This window comes from Lichenostomus cassidix, unplaced genomic scaffold (assembly GCF_008360975.1).
Source record: "Lichenostomus cassidix isolate B80296 unplaced genomic scaffold, HeHo_3.0 HiC_scaffold_40, whole genome shotgun sequence".
In the NCBI taxonomy this organism is placed as follows: domain Eukaryota; kingdom Metazoa; phylum Chordata; class Aves; order Passeriformes; family Meliphagidae; genus Lichenostomus; species Lichenostomus cassidix.
This window is the reverse complement of record NW_028147459.1, coordinates 1,100,234-1,121,893: the sequence shown is the minus strand read 5'-3', so window position 1 is coordinate 1,121,893 and position 21,660 is coordinate 1,100,234. Positions and strand designations below refer to the sequence as shown.

Here is a 21,660-nt window from a genome sequence, read left to right as displayed (position 1 = left end):
GGTGTGGAACTGGGAGCAGTGGGACATACTGGGGGCACTGGGAGGGTCTGGGAGGGCTCTGATGGGGCGTTTAGGGGAGGTTTGAGATGGTTTGGGGTAGGTTGGAAGGGGTTTGAAAGAGGTTTTGGGACTCCCACACCCTCCCCTGTAACACCAGTGTGGCCATGCTGTGGAACTGGGAGCAATGGGATATACTGGGGGCACTGGGAAGCACTGGGAGAGCTCTAACGGGGGGTTTAGGGCAGGTTTGAGGGTGTTTGGGGCAGGTTTGAGGGGGTTTGGGGGAGATTTGAGATGGTTTGGGGCAGGTTGGAGGGAGTTTGGGGCAGGTTTGAGATGGTTTGGGGCAGGTTTGGGGAAGTTGGGGCAGGTTGGAGGGGGTTTGGGGCAGGTTTGAGATGGTTTGGGGCAGGTTTGAGGGGATTTGGGGCAGGTTTGGGGGCGTTTGGGGGAGATTTGAGATGGTTTGGGGCAGGTTGGAGGGTGTCTGGGGCAGGTTTGAGATGGTTTGGGGCAGGTTGGAGGGGATTTGGGGCAGGTTTGGGGGGGTTTGGGGCAGGTTGGAAGGGGTTTGAAAGAGGTTTTGGGACTCCCACACCCTCCCCTGTAACACCAGTGTGGCCATGGTGTGGAACTGGGGGAGATGGGGTGTACTGGGGGCACTGGGAGCCACTGGGAAGCACTGGGAGAGCTCTAACGGGGGGTTTAGGGCAGGTTTGAGGGAGCTTGGGGCAGGCTTGGGGGTGTTTGGGGCAGGTTTGAGATGGTTTGGGGCAGGTTTGGGGGAGTTAGGGGCTCTAACAAGTTTGGAGGTTTCTGGGGGGCTCTGAGAAATTTTAGAGGGCTTCAAAGGAGTTTTGGGGTGTCCTGGGGCAGCTCTAAGACATTTAGGGGTGTCTAGATAGCTCTGAGGAGTTCTAGGGGGGCTCTAATGAGTTTTGGGATGTCTGGGGAGCTCTGAGGAGTTCTGGGGCACTCTGCAGAGTTCTGGGGTGTCTGGGGGGCTCTAAGGAGTTTTAGGGGGGCTCTGAGGAGTTTTGGGGCGTCCAGGGGGCTCTGAGGAGTTTTAGGGGGGCTCTGAGGAATTCTGTGGGGGCTCTGAAGAGTTTCAGGGAGTCTCTAAGCAGTTTTGGGGTGTCTGGGGAGCTCTGAAGAGTTTTAGGGGGGCTCTAAGAAGTTCTGGGGGGCCTCTGAGCAGTTTCAGGGGGTCTCTGAGCAGTTTCAGGGGGTCTCTGAGCAGTTTCAGGGGGTCTCTGAGCAGTTTCAGGGGTCCTCTGAGCAGTTTCAGGGGGTCTCTGAGGAGTTTCAGGGGGTCTCTGAGGAGTTTTGGGGTGTCCAGGGGGCTCTGAGGAGTTTTAGGGGGGCTCTGAGGAGTTCTGTGGGGGCTCTGAAGAGTTTCAGGGGGGCTCTGAGCAGTTTCAGGGGGTCTCTGAGCAGTTTCAGGGGGTCTCTGAGCAGTTTCAGGGGGTCTCTGAGCAGTTTTGGGGTCTCCCCTCACCAGGGTGATGTCCCGGGAAGCTGCAGCAGCGCTCATGTGCAGGCTGGGCTGGCGGATGGAGCTGCTGCAGTCCAGCGCCCGAGCGAACGTCCCCACGGCCCTGGGGGTGACACCGAGGGGTCAGCGCTGTCCCCTCGGCCCCCCCAGTGTCCCCCCAAGTCCCCCCAAGTCCCCCTCACCGAGCCACCACCAGGAACTGGTCGATCTGCCTGTCGGTCAGAGGGTTGTCAGGATCCCAAACCTTCATCTCCATCTTCTGCTGGTTGCGGTTGTCTGATTCGCCTGGGGAGGGGTTGGGGGTCTCTGAGGGTGATCCCCCCTATCCTGGACCCCCCAAAGCACCCCCAGGATCCCCCAGACCACATCCAGGACACCCCAAAGCACCCCCAGGACCCCCCAAACCACCCCCAGAACTCCCCAGACCACCCCAGTACCTCCCCAAAACACCTCAGAATTCCCCAAACCATCCCCACGCCCCCCCAAACCATCCTCAGGACCCCCCAAACCACCCCAGGATCCCTCAAACCACCCCCAGGATCCCCCAAACCACCCCAGGACTCCCAAACCACCCCCAGGACCCCAAACCACCCCCAGGACCCCCAAACCGCCCCCAGGATCACACAAACCACCCCCAGGACCCCTCAAAACACCCCCAGGACCCCCAAACCACCCCAGGACCCCCAAACCACCCCAGGACCCCCAAACCACCCCGAGGACCCCCAAACCACCCCAGGAACCCCCAAACCACCCCCAAACCACCCCCAGGAACACCCAAAGCACCCCCAGGACCCCCAAACCACCCCCAAGACACCCCAAACCACCCCAGGACCCCCAAACCACCCCAGGCCCCCAAACCACCCCAGGCCCCCCAAACAACCCCAGGCCCCCCAAACCACCCCCAGGACCCCCAAACCACCCCAGGACCCCCCAAACCACCCCAGGATCCCCAAACCACCCCCAGGACCCCTCAAACCACCCCCAGGACCCCCAAACCACCCCCAGGATCCCCCAAACCACCCCCAGGACCCCCAAACCACCCCAGGACCCCCAAAGCACCCCAGGAGCCCCCAAACCACATCCAGGACCCCCCAAACCACCCCCAGGACCCCCCAAACCTTCAGCCAGGCGCTCAGGGATCTCAGCCTGGTACTTGCAGCCCACCCTGATCTCGCCCTGGTCCGCCAGCAGTGTTTTCTGCACGGGGTCAAACACCAGCGAGTAGAAAAAGCAATCCTGTGGGGAGGGAGGGGGCAAATCAGGGGGGTCAGCGGGGTGGGGGGACCCCAAATGTAGCCCCCAGCCCCAAATGTAGCCCCCAGCCCCATTTTGGGGCGCACAGAGCTCACCTCCTTCTCCAGGTACTGCCCCAGGATGTCGGTCTCGTTGAGCAGCGTCACGCTGCACTTTCCCCTGCGGGCAGAAATCACGGGGAGGGGTCACCCTGAGCCCCCTCCTCATCAATAAAACACCCCCAGACCCTTTTCCTGCTCCCCCAGACCCTTTTCTCACGGCCCCAGACCATGTTCCCGCTCCCCCAGACCCCCCCACCCCTTTTCCCATCCCCCAGACCTCCCCAGACCCTTTTCCTGCACCCCCAAACCTTTTTCTCACTCCCCCAGACCCTTTCATACTCCCCCAGACCCTCCTGCTCCCCCAGACCCTCTTTTCACTCCCCAGACCCTTTCACCACTCCCCCAGACCCTTTCATACTCCCCCAGACCCTTTTCCCGCTCCCCCAGACCCCCGACCCCTTTCCCAGCCCCAGACCCCCAGACTCATTTTTCCCACTCCCCAGCCCCTTTTCTCACTCCCCACACCCTTTTCCTGCTCCCCAGGCCCCCAGACCCTTTTCCACCCCCCAGAACCCTTTCCCACTCCCCCAAACCCATTTTCCTGCCTCCCAAAACCCTTCCCTCGCTCCCCCAGACCCTTTTCCCGCTCCCCCAGCCCCTTTCATACTCCCCAGACCCTTTTCCCACTCCCCAGACCCTTTAATACTCCCCCAGACCCTTTTCCCGCTCCCCCAAACCCTTTTCCCACTCCCCAAACCCTTTCCTCACTCCCCCAGGCCCTTTTTCCACCTCCCCCAGACCCTTTTCCTACTCCCCCAAACCCTTTTCCTGCTCCCCGAGCCCCTTTCATACTCCTCCAGACCCTTTTCTCACTCCCCCAGACCCTTTTCCCGCTGCCCCAGACCCTTTTCCCAAATCCCTCAAACCCTTTTCCCGCTCCCCCAGACTCATTTTCCTGCTCCCTCAGCCCTCCCCAGATCCTTTTCTCCCTCCCCCAGACCCTTTTCCCCCTCCCCCAGACCCTTTAATACTCCCCCAGACCCTCTTCCCGCTCCCCCAGACCCCTTCCCCAACTCCCCAGACCCCCAGACCCTGTTCCCTCTCCCCCAGATCCTTTCCCCAACTCCCCCAGACCCTTTTCCTGCTCCCCCAGACCCTGTTCCCTCTCCCCCAGACCCATTTCCCCGGTACCGGATGTGGGTGGCCGGCAGGGACTCGAACTGGCGGGACAGGAACAGCTCCCGGTGCTTCAGCTGGTGCCGCTGCTGCTCCGTCATCGGCGGCTGCTTCGACTCCTCCTCGAACTCGCCTGGCCCGGGGGGGCCGCGGGGGGGTTAAAAGGGGGGATCCCCCCCCAAAAAATCCAGCTATTGTTCTCCCAAAAAGCCCCCCGGGGGTTTTGGCAGCGGCGCCGGGGAGGGGGAGGGGAGGGAGGGGGAGGGGAGGGTGGGTGGGGGTGGGGAAGCCCCCAGGGCAGGGTGGGACCCCCAAATTTGAGGGGGGGCGGGTTGGGGTTGAGTGGTTTCCCCCCACTTGCAGGGGTGGGGTTGTGATCCCCAAAAATGGGTAATATCCCCCAAAAATGGGTAAAGCCCCCCCAAAAATCAGCCCGAGGGTGGTGGGGAGGGACAGAGGAGCTCCAAAGCCCCTCGAATTTGGGGAGGGGGATCACAGACCATCCCCCCCAGCACCCCCAAATCACCCCAGTAATGACAAACCGGTCCCTCCCCCAAATTTGGGGACACCCCGTTGTGGTGGGGGGTCACGGGACACCCCTAAAAACCCCCTCCAAAGCCCCCAAAAATCCCTCAAAACCCCCCCAAAACCCTCCAAACCCTCCCCAAAACCCCACAAGACCCCCAAAAACACCCCAAAGCCCCCCTAACCCTCCCCAAAGACCCCAAAAACCCCAAACCCTCCCCAAAGCCCCCAAAACCCCCTCCAAAGCCCCTCAAAACCTCCCCAAACCCTCCAAAGCCCCCCACACCTCCCCAAAACCCCCCAAACCCTCCCCAAAGCCCCCCAAAGCCCCCCACTCACGAGCATTGCTGTCAGCCAGGCTGTTGAGGCTGCTGGAGATGTCTCGCCGCCGGAACAGACAAACCACCTTGGCCTCCACGTTGCCATTTGCCGTCTGGGGAAGGGGCTCGGGGGGTCAGGGGGGGCTCCCCGAGCTTGGGGACACCCCCAGGAATGGGGACACCCCCCAGGGACAGGGGGGGAGGCTCGGGGGTCTCACCTTGTTGAGCTCCTCGATGCGCCGCACCAGGTAGGGGTTGCTGGAGGAGTTCTCGAAGTAGACGTAGTCTGGGGTGGGGGGAAAACGGGGGGTCCGTGAGGGGAATCCCCCCCAAAAATCCCTTTTCTGGAGTCCCTTTTTCCTCCCCAAAAAATCTCAGAAGACCCCAAATCTTGCTCTAATAACAATGGGAATTTCACGATAGTCTATATGTTATGTTTTTCTCCCATTACAGACCACAATTCCCTAATTAACAAAAATCCTTCTCTCACAAATGCAACAACAAGACCCCCACCCAAAGAAAATCGGGGTTCCCCCTCCTGGGCTCCCCTTTTTCCCCCCTCTGATCCAAAAGCTCCCCTTTTTCCCTTTAGATTTTGGGGTGTCTCCCACCTCCAGGCTGCAGGAATTGGGGTTGCAACCCTAAAAACTCCTAAATCCCCTCATGGGACCCCTTCCCCCTATTTCTGGGACCCCCAAGTCCCTTCAGAGACACCCCAAATCCCCTCACTGCATCCCCCCTTTTCAGGACCCCCCAAATCCCCTCAGGGACTGATCTCCTCTTCCCAGACCCCCCAAATCCCCTCAGGGACCCCTTAACCCCCTCAGGTGACCCTTCCCTTTTTTTGACCCCCCAAATATTCTCATAAAACCCCCTAAATCCGTTCACGGGACCCCCTCATTTCTGGGACCCCCCAAATCCCCTCAGGGAGCCCTTAACCCCCTCAAGGGACCCTTCCCTTTCCGTGACCCCCAAAATATCCTTATAAAACCCCCTAAATCCCCTCAGGGACCCCTTAATCCCCTCAGGGGACCCTTCCCTTTCGGGACCCCTAAATATCCCCATAAGACCCCTAAACCCCTTCACAGAAACCCCCATTTCTGGGACCCCCCAAATCCCCTCAGGGAGCCCTTAACCCCCTCAGGGGACCCTTCCCTTTTCGGGACCCCCCAAATATCCTCACAAAAACCCCTAAATCCCCTCAGGGACCCCTTAATCCCCTCAGGGGACCCTTCCCTTTTCGGGACCCCCTAATTATCCTCATAAGACCCCCTAAACCCCTTCACAGAAACCCCCATTTCTGGGAGCCCCCAAATCCCCTCAGGGGACCCTTTCCTCTTCGGGACCCCCCAAATATCCTCATAAAAACCCCTAAATCCCCTCACAGGACCCCCTCATTTCTGGAATCCCCCAAATTCCCGCACGGGACGCCCCCTTTAATGGACCACTGCTATTCCCTCATAAGACACCCTCGCTCTTTCCGGGACCCCCAAATCCCCTCACAAAATCCTCTCCCTCTTTCAGAGACCCCCAAATCCCCTCACAGAGCCCCCCGTTTCTGTTGTGGGAACCCAAATTCCCTCACGAGACCCTCTCCCACTCTCCGAGACCCCCAAATCCCCTCACGAAACCCTCTCCCCCTTTCCGGGACCCCCAAATCCCCTCACAAAACCCTCTGCCCCTTTCCGGGACCCCCAAATCCCCTCACGGGCCTCCCCGCTCCTCACGGAACCCCCAAACCTCCTCACAGATCCCTCCGCTTTCTGAGACCCCCAAATCTCCTCACAAAATCCTCTCCCTCTTTCCGAGACCCCCAAATCCCCTCACAGAGCCCCCCGTTTCTGTTGTGGGAACCCAAATCCCCTCAGGAGACCCTCTCCCCCTTTCCGGGACCCCCAAACCCCCTCACAGATCCCTCTGCTTTCCGGGACCCCCAAATCCCCTCACAGATCCCCCCGTTTCTGTTGTGGGACCCCCAAATCCCCTCACAAAACCCTCTCCCCCTTTCCGGGACCCCAAATCCCCTCACAAAATCCTCTCTCTCTTTCCGGGACCCCCAAATCCCCTCACAAAACCCTCTCCCCCTTTCCGGGACCCCCAAATTCCCTCACAAAATCCTCTCTCTCTTTCCGGGATCCCCAAATCCCCTCACAAAACCCTCTCCCCCTTTCCGGGACCCCCAAATCCCCTCACAAAACCCTCTCCCCCTTTCCGGGACCCCCAAATCCCCTCACGGGCCTCCCCGCTCCTCACGGAACCCCCAAACCTCCTCACAGATCCCTCCGCTTTCTGAGACCCCCAAATCTCCTCACAAAACCCTCTCCCCCTTTCCGGGACTCCCAAATCCCCTCAGGAGACCCTCTTCCCTTTTCCGGAACCCCCAAACCCCCTCACAGATCCCTCTGCTTTCCGGGACCCCCAAATCCCCTCACAGATCCCCCCGTTTCTGTTGTGGGACCCCCAAATCCCCTCAGGAGACCCTCTCCCCCTTTCTGGGACCCCCAAATCCCCTCAGGAGACCCTCTTCCCTTTTCCGGAACCCCCAAACCCCCTCACAGATCCCTCTGCTTTCCGGGACCCCCAAATCCCCTCACAGATCCCCCGTTTCTGTTGTGGGACCCCCAAATCCCCTCAGGAGACCCTCTCCCCCTTTCCGGGACCCCCAAATCCCTCACAAAACCCTCTCCCCCTTTCCGGGACCCCCAAATCCCCTCACAAAACCCTCTCCCCCTTTCCGGGACCCCCAAATCCCCTCACAGAGCCCCCCTTTCTGTTGTGGGACCCCCAAATCCCCTCACGGGCCTCCTCGCTGCTCAAGGAACCCCCAACCCCCCTCACAGATCTCTCCGCTTTCCGGGACCCCCCAAATCCCCTCAGGGCCCCGCGGCTCCTCTCCAGGCCCCCCTCGCCGTCGCTCCCGGCCCCGTCCCGGCTCCCCGCGCCCCCCGGCCCGCTCACCGCCGACGCGGTACATGTTAGCCGCCATGGCCGCTCGCTCGGCCGCGCTACCCCCGGGCCCGGCCCCGGCCGCGCTTCATCGCCGCTCCCGCCGCCTCCGCGCCGGCACGGCCGGTTCGGAGCGCTTCGGGCACCTCCGGAGGAGCTTCGGGCAGCCCCGGAGTCGTTCGGCAACCTCCGGCGAAGCCGCTCGGGCACCTCCGGAGAGCGCTCGGGCACCTCCGCAGCCGCTCGGGTACTTCCGGAGCCGCTCGGGCAAACTCGGCGCGGGCTCGGCGCCGCCTCGGGCGCTCTCGGCACTTTCCGCTGCGCCTTCGGGGAAACCTCGGCCTCGCCTCGGCTCTTTCCGGCACTCCTCGGCTCCGCCTCGTCTCTTTCCGCCAGGCGCTCGGCGAGTTCCGCCAGAACCGGAAAGGACTCGAGGGCGGCGAGGAGGAAGAACCCCTAGCGGTTCCGGGAAGTGGCGGCGAAATCCGGAAAAAAAAAAACCAAAAAACCAAAAACTTTTCCCAAGGCTTTATTGTCGCCTTCTCACAGTGCAGCGCGAAAAAACGCGGGGAGAGGGGGGAAGGTTTGAACCGACCCCCCCGCTCTTTGGTCCCAAGGAAGGGGGAAGGGGAAGAGGAAGCAGCGAGGAAGAGGAGGAGGAAGCGCGGCGGGCTCAGCGCGGCTCGGGGTCGCCGGGCAGGACCCGCCACTGGAAGACGCTGGTGTCCTTGCCGCCCAGCGACACGAGGTGACTGTCGTCGTGCGTGAAGCGCACGTTGGTCACGTGGCTGCCGTGCCCGCCGTACACGTGACTGGGCGCCTGCGGGGGTCACGTGGGGTGGCAATGTGCGGGTCACGTGGGTGTGCGGAGCCACGCCCCCTCACCCCCAAATTGGGGGGGTGGAGATCCCAAATTGGGGGGTGAGACCCCCTTGGAGACCCCTAATTGGGGTCTGGGACCCTCCTGGACACCCCAGACCCCCTTGGAGACCCCAAATTGGGGGGTGAGACCCCCATTGACCCCCCCAAATTGGGGTTTGAGACCCCCAAACTTGGGTCTGGGACCCCCTTGGACATCCCAATTTGGGATCTGAGACCCCCTTGGACCCCCCTAATTGGGGTCTGGGACCACCCTGGACACCCCAAATTGGGGTTTGAGACCACCCTGGACACCCCAAATTGGGGTCTGGGACCCCCTTGGAGACCCCAAATTGGGGTTTGAGACCCCCCTGGACTCCCCAGACCCCCTTGACCCCTCAAATTGGGGTGTGGGACCCCCCTGGAGACTCCAAATTGGGGTTTGAGACCCCCAAACTTGGGTCTGGGACTCCCTTGACCCCCTCAAACTGGGGTGTGGGACCCCCCTGGACACCCCAAATTGGGGTGCGAGACCCCCTTGGAGACCCCAAATTGGGGTGTGGGACCCCCTTGTAGACCCCAAATTGGGGTTTCAGACCCTCCTGGACACCCCAGACCCCCTTGGAGACCCCAAACTTGGGTCTGAGACCCCCTTGGAGACCCCAAATTGGGGTCTGGGACCACCTTGGAGACCCCTGGACATCCCAAACTGGGGTTTGAGACCCCCCTGGAGACCCCAAATTGGGGTTTGAGACCACCCTGGACATCCCAAATTGGGGTCTGGACCATCCTGACACCGCAAATTGGGGTTTGAGACCCCCAAACTTGAGTCTGGGACCCCCTTGACCCCCTCAAACTGGGGTCTGGGACCCCCCTGGACACCCCAAACTTGGGTCTGGGACCCCCTTGTAGACCCCAAATTGGGGTTTGAGACCACCCTGGACACCCCAAACTTGGGTCTGGGACCCCCTTGTAGACCCCAAATTGGGGTTTGAGACCACCCTGGACACCCCAGACCCCCTTGGAGACCCCAAACTTGGGTCTGAGACCCCCTTGGAGACCCCAAATTGGGGTCTGGGACCACCTTGGAGACCCCTGGACACCCCAAATTGGGGTCTGGGACCCCCTTGTAGACCCCAAATTGGGGTTTGAGACCCCCCTGGACTCCCCAGACCCCCTTGACCCCTCAAATTGGGGTGTGGGACCCCCGTGGACATCCCAAACTGAGATCTGAGACCCCCTTGGACATCCCAAATTAGGGTCTGAGACCCCCTTGACCCCTCAAATTGGGGTCTGGGACCCCCCTGGAAACTCCAAATTGGGGTTTGAGACCCCCAAACTTGGGTCTGGGACCCCCTTGGACACCCCTAATTGGGGTCTGAGACCCCCTTGGACACTCCAAATTGGGGTTCGAGACCCCCCTGGACACCCCAAATTGGGGTCTGGACCCTCCCCGACCCCCCAAAAACACCTGACCTGGGGGTCTGCACCCCCCTGACTCCCCAAATTGGGGTCTGGGACCCCCCTGGACACCCCAAATTAGGGTTTGAGACCCCAAAACTGGGGTCTGGGACCCCCTTGAGCCCCCAAATTGGGGTCTGGATGCTCCCTGACCCCCCAAAACACCCAGCCTGGGGATCTGACCAGTCTGTGATCCCCCAATTCGGGTGTAGGACCTCCCTGACCCCCCCAAACCACCCAATCTGGGGGTCTGAACCTCCCACGACCCTCAATTTGGGTCTGGGGTCCCCATAGCCCCCCTGCCCCACTTCCCCCCCATCCCCCTGCCCACCTTGGGCCAAGCACAGAGACCCTAAAACCACGGAATTTAACCCAATCTGGACCCCAAAATTAAAGTCTGAGACCCCCATAACCCCCCATTTGTGGCTCCCCACGACCCCCAGAGCCCCCCACGACCCCCAGAGCCCCCTGCCCACCCTGGGCCGGGCGGAGAGACCCTAAAACCACCAAACTCAGCCCAATCTGGACCCCAAAATTAAAGTCTGGGACCCCCATAGCCCCCCATTTTCAACCCCCAGAGCCTCCCCGACCCCCAGAGCCCCCATGACCCCCAAAACCTCCCCACGACCCCTAGAGCCTCCCACGACCCCCAGAGCCCCCTGCCCACCTTGGGCCAAGCCCAGAGACCCTAAAACCACCGAACTTAACCCAATCTGGACCCCAAAATTAAAGTCTGAGACCCCCATAACCCCCATTTTTGGCTCCCCACGACCCCCAGAGCCCCATTTTCGACCCCCAAAACCTCCCCACGACCCCCAGAGCCCCCTGCTCACCTTGGGCCAAGCCCAGAGACCCTAAAACCACTGAACTCAGCTCAATCTGGACCCCAAAACTGAAGTCTGGGACCCCCATAACCCCCAAATTTTTGGCTGCCCACGACCCAAACTCAGCCCAATCTGGACCCCCAGACCCCAAAATTGAAGCCTGGGACCCCCAAACTCCCCCATTTTTGGCTCCCCACGACCCCCAGAGCCTCCCCACGACCCCCAGAGCCCCCTGCCCACCCTGGGCCAAGCCCAGAGACCCTAAAAGCAACCTTAACCCAATCTGGACCCCAAAATTAAAGTCTGGGACCCCAATAACCCCCCATTTTCGTCTCCCCACGACCCCCAGAGCCCCCCCAGGCCCCCCGAAGCCCCCCACCCACCTTGGGCCGGGCGCAGGGGTACTGGAAGAGGTGCACCTTGCAGAAATCATCGGCCACAGCCACCACCCTCTCGTGGTGCGAGCGACACAGCGAGTTGATGTCGGTTCCATCGGAGCCATCGGGCCAAACCCCTGCCGAATTTGGGGGGTCAGGGGGACCCCCGGAGACCCCCACCCACCCCGAGGGAGCCCCCAGACCCACCGAAGACGTGGAAGCCGAGCACACAGGTGTAGGAAGCCCACTCCCTGTCCCGGCTCTCGAAGCGATTGCGGAGCAGTTTGCAGCCCCCGGCGACGTCCCCTGGAGGGGAGAGACCCCCGAAATTGGGGAGGGGGGTGGTGAGAGAGACCCCCGAATTGGGGTGGGGGTGGTGAGAGAGACCCCCGAAATTGGGGGTGGGGGGCAGTGAAACCCCCCAAAAATTTGGGGAGGGGGGTGGTGATAAGAGACCCCCGAAATTGGGGGAGGGACGTGGTGATAGAGACCCCCGAAATTGGGGAGGGGGCAGTGAAAGAGACCCCCGAAATTGGGGAGGGGGGTGGTGAGAGAGACCCCCGAATTTGGGGTGGGGGGTGGTGAGAGAGACCCCCGAAATTGGGGGTGGGGGGCAGTGAAACCCCCAAAAATTTGGGGAGGGGGGCGGTGGGAGAGACCCCCAAAATTGGGGAAGGGGGCAGTGAAAAAGACCCCCAAATTGGGGAGGGGGGCAGTGGGAGAGACCCCCCACATTGGGGAGGGTGGTGGTGAGAAAGACCCCCAAATTGGGGAAGGGGGTGGTGAAAGAGACCCCCAAATTTGGGGGTGGGGGGCAGTGAAACCCCCAAAAATTTGGGGACGGGGGTGGTGAAAAAGACCCCCGAAATCGGGGAGGGGGCGGTGAAAAAGACCCCCAAATTGGGGTGGGGGGCAGTGGGAGAGACCCCCAAATTGGGGTTGGGGTGGTGATAGAGACCCCCGAAATTGGGGGAGGGGGCGGTGAAAGAGACTCCCAAATTTGGGGGTGGGGGGTGGTGAAACCCCCAAAAATTTGGGGAGGGGGGTGGCGAAAAAGACCCCCGAAATCGGGGAGGGGGATGGTGGGAGAGACCCCCGAATTTGGGGAGGGGGGTGGTGAAAAAGACCCCCGAAATTGGGGAAGGGGGCAGTGGGAGAGACCCCCAAATTGGGGAAGGGGGCGGTGAAAAAGACCCCCAAATTGGGGTGGGGGGCAGTGGGAGAGACCCCCAGAATTGGGGGTGGGGGTGGTGGGAGAGACCCCCAAATTTGGGGGTGGGGGGCAGTGAAACCCCCCAAAAATTTGGGGAGGGGGCGGTGAAAAAGACCCCCGAAATTGGGGAGGGGGGTGGTGAGAGAGACCCCCAGAATTTGGGGAGGGGAGCAGTGAAACCCCCCAAAAATTTGGGGAGGGGGGTGGTGAAAAAGACCCCCGAATTGGGGAGGGGGGTGGTGATAAGAGACCCCCGAAATTGGGGGAGGGGGTGGTGAAAAAGACCCCCAAATTGGGGTGGGGGACGGTGGGAGAGACTCCCGAAATTGGGGAGGGGGTGGTGAGAGAGACCCCCGAATTTGGGGTGGGGGTGGTGAGAGAGACCCAAATTGGGGGTGGGGGCAGTGAAACCCCAAATTTGGGGAGGGCGGTGGGAGAGACCCCCAAAATTGGGGAAGGGGGCAGTGAAAAGACCCCAAATTGGGAGGGCAGTGGGAGACCCCCCACATTGGGGAGGGTGGTGGTGAGAAAGACCCCCAAATTGGGGAAGGGGGTGGTGAAAGAGACCCCCAAATTTGGGGGTGGGGGGCAGTGAAACCCCCAAAAATTTGGGGACGGGGGTGGTGAAAAAGACCCCCGAAATCGGGGTGGGGGCGGTGAAAAAGACCCCCAAATTGGGGTGGGGGGCAGTGGGAGAGACCCCCAAATTGGGGTTGGGGTGGTGATAGAGACCCCCGAAATTGGGGGAGGGGGCGGTGAAAGAGACTCCCAAATTTGGGGGTGGGGGGTGGTGAAACCCCCAAAAATTTGGGGAGGGGGGTGGCGAAAAAGACCCCCGAAATCGGGGAGGGGGATGGTGGGAGAGACCCCCGAATTTGGGGAGGGGGGTGGTGAAAAAGACCCCCGAAATTGGGGAAGGGGGCAGTGGGAGAGACCCCAAATTGGGGAAGGGGGCGGTGAAAAAGACCCCCAAATTGGGGTGGGGGGCAGTGGGAGAGACCCCCAGAATTGGGGGTGGGGGGTGGTGGGAGAGACCCTCGAATTGGGGAGGGGGGTGGTGATAGAGACCCCTGAAATTTGGGGTGGGGGTGGTGGGAGAGACCCCCGAATTTGGGGTGGGGGGCACTGAAACCCCCAAAAAATTTGGGGAGGGGGAGAGGTGAAACCCCCCAAAAAATCTGGGGAGAGGGAAAGTCCCCAAAATTCAGGGAAGGAAGGTGAGACCCCCACCCAAAATTTGGGGGCAGTGAAACCTCCCAAAATTTGGGGAGGGGGGCGGTGATAGAGACCCCCGAAATTGGGGAAGGGGGACAGTGGGAGAGACCCCCAGAATTGGGGGTGGGGAGTGGTGGGAGAGACCCCCGAATTGGGGAGGGGAGCAGTGATAGAGACCCCCAAAATTTGGGGAGGGGGGCAGTGAAAATCCCCAAAAAAAATCGGTGGAGGGGGAGTGGTGAAACCCCCCAAAAATTTGGGGAGAGGGAGGGGAAAGACCCCAAAATTCGGGGAGGGAAGGTGAGACCCCCACCCAAAATTCGGGGGGTCTCGGGGGGGCTAAGGGGGTTTCCCCCCAGCCCTGGGGGTCCTGGAAGGGTCGGGAAGGTCCTGGAAGGGTCGGGAAGGTCCTGGAAGCGTGGGGAAGGTCCTGAAAGGGTCGGGAAGGTCCTGGAAGGGTGGGGAAGGTCCTGGAAGGGTCAGGAGGGTCCTGGAAGGGTCAGGAGGGTCCTGGAAGGGTGGGGAAGGTCCTGGAAGGATCAGGGGGTCCTGGAAGGGTAAGGGGGTCCTGGAAAGGTCGGGAAGGTCCTGGAGAGATCAGGAAGGTCCTGGCAGGGTGAGGAAGGGTCAGGAAGGTCCTGGCAGGGTTAGGAAGGTCCTGGCAGAGTCAGGAAGGTCCTGGTAGGGTCGGGAAGGTCCTGCAAGGGTCAGGAAGGTCCTGGCAGGGCTAGGAGGGTCCTGGAAGGGTCGGGAAGGTCCTGGCAGGGTTAGGGAGGTCGTGGCAGGGCTAGGAAGGTCCTGGAAGGATCAGGAAGGTCCTGGAAGGATCAGGAAGGTCCCCCCAAGCCCCCCGAAGCCCCCAGACTCACAATAAAGGATCTCATAATCCCCCGAGTTGGACATGATGAATTTGCCATCCTTGGACCAATCCAGGTGGGTGATGAAACTGGAGTGACCCTGCCGTGGGGAGGGGGCGGTGGGGGTCCCGGGGGGGGGATGAGGACCCCCAAAAACCACCCCCAGGACCCCCCAAAGCTTCCCAGGACCCGCAAACCCCCCCCAGGACCCCCTCAGGACCCCCCGAATCCCCCCGGAACCTCCCCAGGACCCCCCAAAACCCCCTTAGGACCCCCCAAGACCACCCAAAGCCCCTCAGGACCCCACAAAGCCCCCCAGGACCCCACAAAGCCCCCAGGACCCCAAATCTCCCAAAGCTCCCCAGGACCCCCAGGATCCCCAAATCCCCCCAGGACCCCCAAATCCCCCAGGACCCCACAAAGCCCCCCAGGACCCCCAAATCTCCCCCAAAGCTCCCCAGGACCCCCCAAGATCCCCCAAATCCCCCCAGGACCCCACAGCCCCCCAGGACCCCCAAAGCCCCCTCAGGACCCTCAAATCCCCCAGAACCCCCAGATCCCCCCAGAACCCCCCAAGGACCCCCAAAGCCCCCAGGACCTCAGGACTCCCCAAATCTCCCCAAAGCTCCCCAGGACCCCCAGGATCCCCCAAATCCCCCCAGGACCCCTCAAAGCCCTCCAGGACCCCCAAAGCCCCCCAGGACCCCCAAAGCCCCCCAGGACCCCTAAAGCCCCCAGAACCCCCCAGATCCCCTTCAGGACCTCCCAAATCCCCCAGAACCCCCAGATCCCCCAGAACCCACCAGGACCCCAAATCTCCCCCAGAACCCCCAAGGACCCCCCCCCCAGGACCCCCAAAGCCCCTTCAGGACCCTCCAAAGCCCCCCCAGGACCCCCCAAATCTCCCCCAGGACCCCCCCCGGACTCCCCAAAGTCCTCCAGGACCCCCTCAGGACCCCCCAAATCCCCCCCAAATGCCCCCCAAAGCCCCCCGGGTCTCACGGTGCAGCGGCCGAAGCGGCTGAACTTTCGGCCACCATCAGCCACGCTGTAGATGTAGATGAAGTTGTCGTGGGAGCCGATGGCCAGGAAGGTCCCGTCTGCCGTGTGGGGAGGGGACAGCGGGGTGGGGGGTCGGGGGGTCACCGTTATTGGGGGGACACGGGGGGGTTTGGGGGTTCCTACACAGGGGGGTTTGGGGGGTTCCAATCCCCTCGATTTGGGATCACCCCATATTGAGGGGACGGGGAGGGGTTGGGGACAGGACAGGGACAGGGTTGGGGACAGGGTTTGGGACAAGGAGGGGACAGGGTTGGGGACAAGGTTGGGGTCCAGGGACATGCGGGGACATCTGGGGACACCTGGGGACAGAGCTGGGACAGGGACAGGGTTGGGGTCTGGGGGTCACCTGAGGACAGGGAGGGAACAGAGCTGGGGAAGGGTTGGGGTCCAGGGACATCTGGGGACACCTGGGGACAAGGAGGGGACAGAGCTGGGGAAGGGTTGGGGTCCAGGGACATCTGGGGACACCTGGGGACAGGGAGGGGTCAGGGCTGGGGACAGGGTTGGGGTCCAGGGACATCTGGGGACACCTGGGGACAGGGAGGGGTCAGGGCTGGGGACAGGGTTGGGGTCCAGGGACATCCAGGGTCACCTGGGGACAGGGAGGGGACAGGGCTGGGGACAGGGTTGGGGTCCAGGGACATCTGGGGACACCTGGGGACAGGGTTGGGAAAGGGACAGGGGCAGGGTTGGAGTCTGGGGGTCACCTGGGGACACTCAGGGATAGGTTAGGGACAGGGTTGGGGTTCAGGGACAGGTGGGGGACAGGGAGGGGACAGGGCAGGTGACAGGATTGGGGTCCAGGGACACCTGGGGACAGGGTTGGGGACAGGGACAGGGTTGGGGTCTGGGGGTCACCTGGGGACAGGGTGGGGGACAGGCTGGGGTCCAGGGACATTGGGAGACAGGGCTGGGGACAGGTCAGGGTCTGAGGGGACACTCAGGGACAGGCTGGGGACAGGGCTGGGGACAGGGAGGGGACAGAATTGGTTCAGGTCAGGGTCCGAGGGGACACCCAGGGACAGGTTGGGGACACCCAGGGACAGGTTGGGGACAGGCTGGGGACAGAGACAAGTTGGGGACACCCAGGGTCAGGTTAGGGACAGGCTGGGGACAGAGACAGGTTGGGGACAGGTTGGGGACACCCAGAGACAGGTTGGGGACAGCGACAGGCTAGGGAGAGGTTGGGGACAGGTTGGGGACACTCAGGGGCAGGTTGGGGACAGGGACAAGCTGGGGACACTCAGGGACAGACTGGGGATGCAGACAGGTTAGGGACAGGTTGGGGACACCCAGGGACAGGTTGGGGACACCCGGGGACAGGCTGGGGACAGGTTGGGGACAGGTTGGGGACAGGTTGGGGACAGGCTGGGGACAGGTTGGGGACAGGTTGGGGACAGGCTGGGGACAGGTTGGGGACAGGTTAGGGACAGGTTGGGGACACCCAGGGACAGGTTGGGGACACCCGGGGACAGGCTGGGGACAGGTTGGGGACAGGTTGGGGACAGGCTGGGGACAGGTTGGGGACAGGTTAGGGACAGGTTGGGGACAGGTTGGGTACACCCAGGGACAGGCTGGGGACAGGTTGGGGACAGGTTGGGGACAGGCTGGGGACAGGTTGGGGACAGGTTAGGGACAGGTTGGGGACAGGTTGGGGACAGGTTGGGGACACTGCAGGACTCACCCGGCGAGAAGCGAACCACCGAGAGCTGCTCGTTGCCATCGGAGCCACTGGCCAGGAGCTGCCGAGTGTCTGTGTCCAGCACCAGCCACCTGTGGGGACAGGGGGACATCGGGGACATTGGGGACATTGGGGGGACATGGGGACAGGGGGACATCGGGGACATTGGGGACATTGGGGACATTGGGGACATCGGGGACATTGGGGCACAGGGGACATTGGGGCACAGGGGATATTGGGGACATTGGGGACATTGGGGACATCGACATTGGGGGACATTGGGGCACAGGGGACATTGGGAGGACACGGGGACGTTGGGGACACTGGGGGACATTGGGGACATTGGGGACAGGGGACATTGGGAGGACATCGGGGACATCGGGGACATCGGGACATTGGGGACACTGGGGGACATTGGGGGACAGGGAGACATCGAAACAGGGGACATTGGGGACGGGGGACATTGGGGACATCAGGGGGACATTGGGGGACATAGGGACATTGGGGACATCAGGGACATTGGGGGGACAGGGAGACATCGGGAAACAGGGGGACATTGGGGACATTGGGGACATCGGGGACATTGGGGACACTGGGGGACATTGGGGGACAGGGAGACATCGGGAAACAGGGGACATTGGGGACGGGGACATTTAGGACATCAGGGGACATTGGGGACATGGGGACATCGGGGGAGGACATGGGGACACAGGAGGATAATGCAGGGACATGAGGAGTACACGAGGGGACATTGGGGACATGTGGGGGGACATGGCAGGGACACAGACAGGGGGGACATGGGGACACGGGGGGACACAGGGACATGGTGGGACATGGAGATATGGGGACACCAGGACACATAGGGACATGGGGGGGACACGGGGGGACATGGGGACATGGAGGGGACATGGGGACATGGAGGGGACATGGGGACATGGAGGGGACATGGGGACCACGGGCACTGTCCCCTCTCGGTGTCCCCATGTCCCCCGTGGTCACTCACCGCCCGGTCAGCAGCCCCACGGCCACCACGTGTCCCTCGGGGTGGAAATCAGCGCAGAGCCCTGTGTCCTGGGGGACAGGGGGGTCAGTGTCCCCAATGTCCCCAATGTCCCCAAACCCCCAATTTGGGGGTCTCAGCCCTGTGCTCCAACCAGGACATGCCCCTTGTCCCTTGTCCCCACACCCCCGGACCCCCAAACTGCCCCTAAACCCCCCAAAACCAACCTACCGACCCCAAAATGGGCTCAAACTGAACTCCTGAACCCTCCCACCGCCCCCAGCCCCAATTCGGGGGTCCCACCCACCCCCAGCCCCGAGCTCCAACCAGGACATGCTCCTTGTCCCTTGTCCCCAGACCCCATGGACCCCCAAACCGCCCCTTAAACCCCCCAAAAACCAACCTACCGACCCCAAACTGAACTCGCCCCCTCCCGCCGCCCCCAGCCCCAATTGGGGGTCGCAGCACCTCCAGGCTGAGGCTCCAACCAGGACATGCTCCTTGTCCCCCTGGACCCCAAACCGCCCCCAAACCCCCCAAAAACCAACCTCCCGACCCCAAACCGACCCCAAACTGAGCTCCCGCCCCCTTCTGCCGCCCCCAGCCCCAATTCGGGGGTCCCACCCGCCCCCAGCCCCAGGCTCCACCCAGGACATGCTCCTTGTCCCTTCTCCACAGACCCCAAACCGCCCCTTAAACCCCCCAAAACCAACCTTCCGACCCCAAAATGGGCTCAAACTGAATTCCCGCCCCCTTCCGCCGCCCCCAGCCCCAATTCGGGGGTCCCACCCGCCCCCAGCCCCAATTGGGGGGTCCCACCCGCCCCCAGCCCCAAGCTCCAGCCAGGACACGCTCCATGTCCCTTGTCCCTACATCCCCCGGACCCCCAAACCACCCCCTAAACCCCTCAAAAACCAACCTCCCGACCCCAAACCGGGCTCCCGCCCCCTCCCGCCGCCCCCAGCCCCAATTGGGGGGTCGCAGCACTTCCAGGCTGAGGCTCCAACCAGGACATCTCCCTTGTCCCTTGTCCCTTGTCCCCAGACCCCATACCGCCCCTAAACTGCCCCCTAAACCCCCCAAAAACCAATCCCCCGACCCCAACCCGAGCTCCCGCCCCCTCCCGCCGCCCCCAGCCCCAATTGGGGGGTCGCAGCACCTCCAGGCTGAGGCTCCAGGCCAGCACGTGCTCCCTGCCGTCCCACAGGCAGAGCTGCCGGTCGTGGCCGCAGGTCAGGAACTGACAGCACTTGGGGTGAGTGGCCAAACCCCAAACCTCGTCCGTGTGGCCCTGGGGGTCCCGGGGGGGTCAGCGCCACGGGGCCGGGCTGGAAACCCCCCGAATTGGGGGCTGGGGGCAGCGGGAGTTCAATTTGGGGTCGGGAGGTTGGTTTTTGGGGGGTTTAGGGGGTGGTTTGGGGTCTGGGGAGAAGGGACAAGGGGCATGTCCTGGCTGGAGCTTGGGGCTGGGGGCGGGTGGGATCCCCGAATTGGGGCTGGGGGTGGGTGGGATCCCCGAATTGGGGCTGGGGGCGGCGGGAGGGGGTCGGGAGCCCAGTTTGATCCCAGTTTGGGGTCGGGAGGTTGGTTTTTGGGGGGTTTAGGGGGCGGTTTGGGGTCCATGGGGTCTGGGGACAAGGGACAAGGGACAAGGGGCATGTCCTGGGTGGAGATTGGGGCTGGAGGTGGGTGGGACCCCCGAATTGGGGCTGGAGGTGGGTGAGACCCCCGAATTGGGGCTGGGGGCGGCGGGAGGGGGTCGGGAATTCAGTTGGAGCTCATTTTGGGGTCGGGAGGTTGGTTTTTGGGGGGGTTTAGGGGGCGGATTGGGGTCCATGGGGTCTGGGGACAAGGGACAAGGGGCACATCCTGGGGCTGGGGGCGGGTAGGACCCCCGAATTGGGGCTGGGGGCGGGTGGGACCCCCGAATTGGGGCTGGGGGCGGCAGGGGGGGTCGGGAATTCGGTCGCAGCCCACCCACCTGCACGATGGGGGTGAAGCCCGAGCCCAGCGTGCCGCTCAGCAGGGCGTTCCGGGTGGTTCCCACCAGCAGCTCCTCCCCGGGACCTTCGGCGATCGTCCGCACTGCCCCGAGGGACTCGGGGAGCTGGGGACCCCAAAAATACCCCAAATCCAATAGTCAGATATCCCTGAAAGGGTTTAGGGAACTGGGGACCCCAAAAAAACCCCAAATCCCACAATCAGATATCCCCGAAGAACTCGAGGAGCTGGGGACCCCAAAAAAACCCCCAAATCTCACAATCAGAAACTCCCAAAGCTCTCGGGGAGCTGGGGACCCCAAAAAAAACCCAAATCTCACAGTCAGAACCACCTGAAGGGCTCGGGGGACCCCAAAAAACCCCAAATCCCACAATCAGATATCCCCGAAGGACTCGGGGAGCTGGGGACCCCAAAAATACCCCAAATCCCACAGTCAGATATCCCTGAAAGGGTTTAGGGAGCTGGGGAGCCCAAAAAAACCCAAAATCTCACAGTCAGATATCCCTGAAAGGCTCGGGGAGCTGGGGACCCCAAAAAAACCCCAAATCCCACAATCAGAACCACCTGAAGGGCTCGGGGGACCCCAAAAAAACACCAAATTCACCTGTCAGAACCTCCTGAAGGGTTTAGGGAGCTGGGGACCCCAAAAAAACCCCAAATCCCACAATCAGAACCTCTTGAAGGGTTTAGGGAACTGGGAGAACCTCAAAACCACCCAAATCTCACAATCAGAAACCCTTGAAGGGCTCAGAGAACTGGGGGAACCCAAAAAAAACCCCAAATCCCACAATCAGAAACTCCTGAAGGTCTCGGGGAACCCAAAAAAACCCCCAAATCCCCCATTAGAAATCCCCGAAGGACTCAGGGAGATGATGGGGGACCCCAAAAAAAAACCCCAAATCCCCCCATCCTGAAGCCCTCGAGGATTTGCAGATCCAGGGAGGATTTTAGGGACACCTTGAGGAGGATTTGGGGCAAAAAGGGAGGTTTTGGGGGCAGAAAGGGAGGTTTTTGGGTTCCCAGGGAGGTTTTTGGGGCACAGAAAGAGTTTTTTGGGGCACAAAGGGAGATTTTTGGGGCAGAAAGGGAGATTTTTGGGTTCCCAGGGAGATTTTTGGGGCACAAAAGGGAGTTTTTTGGGGCAAAAAGGGAGGTTTTTGGGGCAAAAAGGGAGGTTTTTGGGTTCCCAGGGAGGTTTTTGGAGCACAGAAAGAGTTTTTTTGGGCACCCAAGGAGATTTTTGGGTTCCCATGGAGTTTTTTTGGGAACTAAGGGAGGTTTTTGGGGCAAAAACGGAGTTTTTTGGGGAACTAGGGAAGGTTTTTGGGGCACAAAGGGAGATTTTTGGGGCTCT

At 61.9% G+C, this 21,660-nt stretch overlaps 2 protein-coding genes across 6 annotated transcripts in view; both read right to left on the bottom strand.

Moving 5' to 3' along the window:
- The window catches only part of MTA2 (metastasis associated 1 family member 2), a 28,095-nt gene extending 19,938 nt beyond the window's left edge, over window positions 1-8,157 (bottom strand). For both annotated transcript variants that reach the window (XM_085046387.1, XM_085046388.1), the window contains exons 1-8: window positions 7,770-8,157; window positions 5,030-5,097; window positions 4,831-4,924; window positions 3,982-4,099; window positions 2,845-2,908; window positions 2,614-2,731; window positions 1,678-1,780; window positions 1,499-1,598 (exon numbers count right to left, since the gene is read on the bottom strand). In XM_085046387.1, the coding sequence (XP_084902513.1) occupies window positions 1,499-1,598; window positions 1,678-1,780; window positions 2,614-2,731; window positions 2,845-2,908; window positions 3,982-4,099; window positions 4,831-4,924; window positions 5,030-5,097; window positions 7,770-7,797 (693 nt within the window). In that variant the 5' untranslated portion in view covers window positions 7,798-8,157. The remainder of the gene's footprint in view (window positions 1-1,498; window positions 1,599-1,677; window positions 1,781-2,613; window positions 2,732-2,844; window positions 2,909-3,981; window positions 4,100-4,830; window positions 4,925-5,029; window positions 5,098-7,769) is intronic.
- A 113-nt stretch (window positions 8,158-8,270) lies between these two features.
- The window catches only part of EML3 (EMAP like 3), a 43,921-nt gene continuing 30,531 nt past the window's right edge, over window positions 8,271-21,660 (bottom strand). For all 4 annotated transcript variants that reach the window (XM_085046353.1, XM_085046355.1, XM_085046357.1 and 1 more), the window contains 9 exons: window positions 20,287-20,412; window positions 19,465-19,596; window positions 18,309-18,376; window positions 17,309-17,397; window positions 15,565-15,662; window positions 14,575-14,662; window positions 11,485-11,583; window positions 11,284-11,414; window positions 8,271-8,577 (listed from right to left, as the gene is read on the bottom strand). In XM_085046353.1, the coding sequence (XP_084902479.1) occupies window positions 8,431-8,577; window positions 11,284-11,414; window positions 11,485-11,583; window positions 14,575-14,662; window positions 15,565-15,662; window positions 17,309-17,397; window positions 18,309-18,376; window positions 19,465-19,596; window positions 20,287-20,412 (978 nt within the window). In that variant the 3' untranslated portion in view covers window positions 8,271-8,430. The remainder of the gene's footprint in view (window positions 8,578-11,283; window positions 11,415-11,484; window positions 11,584-14,574; window positions 14,663-15,564; window positions 15,663-17,308; window positions 17,398-18,308; window positions 18,377-19,464; window positions 19,597-20,286; window positions 20,413-21,660) is intronic.